Consider the following 4,153-nt stretch of genomic DNA (forward strand, 5'->3'; position numbering starts at 1 on the left):
ATCATTCGAATCGTATTCATTCATCTCTTTATCATGGTAATTAACGTGAAGTCGAGATACTTCGAAATTTCAGTATCATCTATTTTCATATCTTTATTCATCGCTTTGCAATCCTATTATATGTAAAATCTCACACTCTGCAATACTAAAGTTTGGCACTACATCATCATCATTGCAAAAAATAAGTTTTATTCAGCAAGTCAATATTTTCATGTCAGATGTTTTGCATCTTTACTCTGTAATTATATATTTCTATCGTATACTCAACAATTTTCTCTTTCGTGGTAATACTCGATCATTCGTTTCTAAATATAAACATTCATTCATCAATCTATCGTGGTAATTAACATAAAGTCTGCATACTTCGAAATAGTAATATCATCTATTTGCAAATATTGATTCATTGCTCAGCAATCTCGTTATACTATAATTTGGCACTGCATTATCTTTTGTTCAAAGAAGTCTTCAACTTTCAACAAAAAAATATCAAAATTTAATACATACTTCATTAATCACATAAAAAGTCAAGAACAAAAGCAAAAAAAAACATATTAACTAAAAACTAATCGTGAACATGAATATTATATTTTAAAATTTGAAAACCAGATGAATTGAGAAGCTCTGTCACTCCTCTAAAATGATAACAATCAAGAAAAAGCAGTACACAAACAAAAAACATACTTTTATACATAAAACGTCTATTGTTCGATGAGAAAAGTACAACTATAATAAAATCTATCATTAATTATTTTTTTTTTGGCATTATCTCTAAATCCCCAAAACAACCCTTCTCCCCTTTCTCTTCCTTGTAAACTTCCGATTAAGTCACCAAAAGGTCCGAAACACGTATTGCCCTTGCCCCATTTTGCACATAGAAAAAAGATATCGAAAATACCAGTGACCAAAAAGAAATAAGAAAATCAGGAAACAGTGACCAAAAAGAACACATTATACCAGCATAAGTTCTCTCCTTTTGCTCTGCCTCTCTCATATCTGCGAAGCTACAGAAATTGATAGCTACAAACCTTTGTATGTATTAATTTCTTGATATATACATATATTTCACAGTGTTCCTTTGTTATAATTCTTTGTTCAAACATCAATGGCAAGAATTAGAGGTAGACCAGGGTATAAACCAAAAACGTACAATAAAACAGAGGTTTTTCAATGGCTAAAAACCCTTCCTAAAGCACCCGAGTTTCATCCGACCCCTGAAGAGTTTCAAGATCCAATTGGTTATATTCATAAGATTGAAAAAGAAGCTTCTTCATTTGGTATTTGCAAAATTATTCCCCCTCTGCCCCTGCCCTCACGAAAAACAACAAATTTTGAACTAAACAAATCATTTCTGGCTTGCTCTGCTTCCTCGAAAGGCGAATCAAGGCCTGCATTCACCACCAGGGTGCAGCACGTTGGTTTGAGCCTGAGAAAAGACCATCCTGTTATTAGACCAGTGAGGGAGAGTGGTGAGAGTTGCACTCTTTCTGAATTTGAAGCAAAGGCCAGAGCTTGGGAGAAAAGTTATTTCAAGAATTGTTCGATGATTAAGGGCGTGTTGAATCCTCTAGAACTCGAAACCCTTTATTGGGATGCTCAGGCTGGTAAAGCTATTGAGGTTGAATATGGTAATGACATGCCTGGATCAGCATTTGTCGAATTGGACAGGAGGAGGACAAGTGGAAATGTAAATGTGGGAGATACCGAATGGAATGTGAGGGGAGCTGCGAGGGCGAAAGGGTGTCCTCTAAGATTTGTAAAGGATGATATTCCCGGTGTTACGTCACCAATGGTGTACATGGGGATGATGTTCAGCTGGTTTGCTTGGCACGTGGAGGATCATGATTTCCACAGCCTCAATTATCTGCATATGGGGGATGCAAAGACATGGTATGGAGTGCCAAGTGATGCTGCAATTGCATTTGAGGAGGCGATCAGGAATCATGGCTATGAAGGAAAGAAGAATTTTATCTGTAAGTTTGATTGATGTTGAATTTATGTTTACATTGGCTCATTCTATGTATGTGATGATTGCTCTTTATCATTTGTTATATGTAATTTTATGATATGATACATATTACATGATAGCTACTCAATGATTAACATCTTTTTTGTAATTGATATATATGATTTTGTGGGGTGAAGAAATTGCCATTGCCATGCTTAACAAACCATTGTATAGTTTCTATGTCTAAATTTAATGTCAAGATTGAAACATTATGCATTTTTAGTCGGAAGTACTGATAATTTTTTGGTCGAGTCGTTGCAATTTTAGTCGGAAGTACAGATAATTTTTTGTAATTTGTTATGAATTTGTGGTGTGCATAAATTGCCATAGCCATCCTTAACCAACAATTTGTCTAGTTTGTTTGTCTAATTTAAAGGTTTATGTCAAGATTGAAGCATTTTGCATTTTATGTGGGAAGTACTGATATATTTTTGTCGAGTCTTAATATTTTTTTATAAAGATACAAAATACCAGAGCGTGATCATTCTTGATCCTCCAAGTTTGTCTCTTCAGCTTCATAGAATGTCAATTTGAACTGTTATATATTAGTCTTTTCAATGCTTATTGCTCACTTGTTTTCTCCAAGTGAACTAGATTTTTATTTCTATCTACAGTTTTAAACTTAAAATTTTTGATATAATAATTGCAGCAACTTATGCTACTCTTGCTCAAAAGACTACAGTCATGTCCCCTGAAGTGATTTTGAATGCTAATATACCATGTTGCAGGTAACTGTTTGTAAGATTCTTCATCCTTCAACTTGTATGGTTTATTTTAATAGCAAGGAAGCTGTTGGCATTGTAGCTGACTGAAAGTTATATTTCATTAGTTTCACTTAAATGCTAGTTTGCAATTATCTTTTTCCACTGAATGGTTTACAACAAAAAGCCTGGTTCTTTATTTTTGCCACTTTTCACATGTAGGCTTGATCATAAAGAATTTTTGTCAGTGCATTAAAGGTATTTAGGTAACTGTATAGCATCCTTTGGCAATGTATTCACATCTTTCTTTCCTTGTGAAATCAGGTTGGTTCAGAATGTAGGAGAATTCGTGGTCACTTTCCCAAGAGCTTATCACTCCGGAATTAGTCACGGTCAGACATCTTTTTACCTTGGATTTTGTTCATAGTATTGTTATATTGAAACTAGATCTATCTTGACTTTGATTAATGCACATAGGATTTAATTGTGCCGAGGCTTCGAATATCGCAACTCCTGAATGGTTGAGGTATGCAAGTAAAGCTGCGATTCGCCGAGCTGCAGTAGACTGTCCTTTGTTGGTTTCTCACAATCAATTGCTCTATGATCTTGCAATGTCATTATCTTCAAGGTTTTTCACGCAACATGAATTACTATATCTTACTGAGAATGGCTTCTGGAGCTAGCTTATTTGCACATTCATATTCAAACATGGACTAGGATATTATTCTACTTTTCTAAAGATGTTGATGAACTATCTGTTATGGTTGGCATTTCAACTTGTTGAAAAAGGTGCTTGTACTCTGTATAAGTAGACAAGTACTGTCATTTTAACTGTTGCATACTTTTATGCTATATATATCATTAGTTCTCATCTACACGGCATTGCCAGAATCTTACCGCAAAGGTCTAAAAGACAGATAAATGGTAACATTTTTGCTCTTCATGCGTGATTTTGTTAACAGTCATATGTGTAGTAAGTATCAAAATTGCAACCTGATAAAAATTTACCATGTGATTTCCCATATTTCAGGGTACCACTGAGCGTTGAACCAAGAAATTCAAGATTAGAAGAGAGGAAGAAAGGCGATGGGGAGTACCTGGTGAAGGAGCTTTTTGTGCAAGATGTGGTGCATAATACGAACCTGCTTCATAAACTTGCAAAAGGATCTGCAGCTGTACTTCTTCCCCATAATTTTATCGAGGGAAAGTTTCCTAAATCGCGTGATGGTAATACTATTCCCTTATATAGCAAGTACATCGACTTTTCATGCAAAAATACTTCAAAGCAGCAGAAGATATTCACTGAAGAAAATGTACCTGCTCGATGTGAGCGGTCGGCAGATACAGGATTTTTATCATGTGTCACTTGTGGGATTTATGCTTTGCTTGTGCTGCAATAATACGGCCGAGTGAAGTGGCTGCTCGTAACCTCATGTCAGCTAATTTT

At 35.1% G+C, this 4,153-nt stretch overlaps 1 protein-coding gene across 1 annotated transcript; it reads left to right on the top strand.

Moving 5' to 3' along the window:
- Nucleotides 1-813: 813 nt before the first annotated feature.
- LOC141723764 (lysine-specific demethylase REF6-like) lies at nucleotides 814-3,874 on the top strand. Its single transcript, XM_074525655.1, has 5 exons — nucleotides 814-1,970; nucleotides 2,655-2,733; nucleotides 3,031-3,098; nucleotides 3,184-3,630; nucleotides 3,737-3,874. The coding sequence occupies exons 1-4, from the start codon at nucleotides 1,103-1,105 to the stop codon at nucleotides 3,387-3,389; spliced, it is 1,221 nt and encodes a 406-aa protein (XP_074381756.1). The 5' UTR covers nucleotides 814-1,102; the 3' UTR covers nucleotides 3,390-3,630; nucleotides 3,737-3,874.
- Nucleotides 3,875-4,153: the final 279 nt, after the last annotated feature.

The sequence above is a fragment of the Apium graveolens genome, chromosome 5 (genome assembly GCF_009905375.1).
Source record: "Apium graveolens cultivar Ventura chromosome 5, ASM990537v1, whole genome shotgun sequence".
Lineage (NCBI taxonomy): Eukaryota > Viridiplantae > Streptophyta > Magnoliopsida > Apiales > Apiaceae > Apium > Apium graveolens.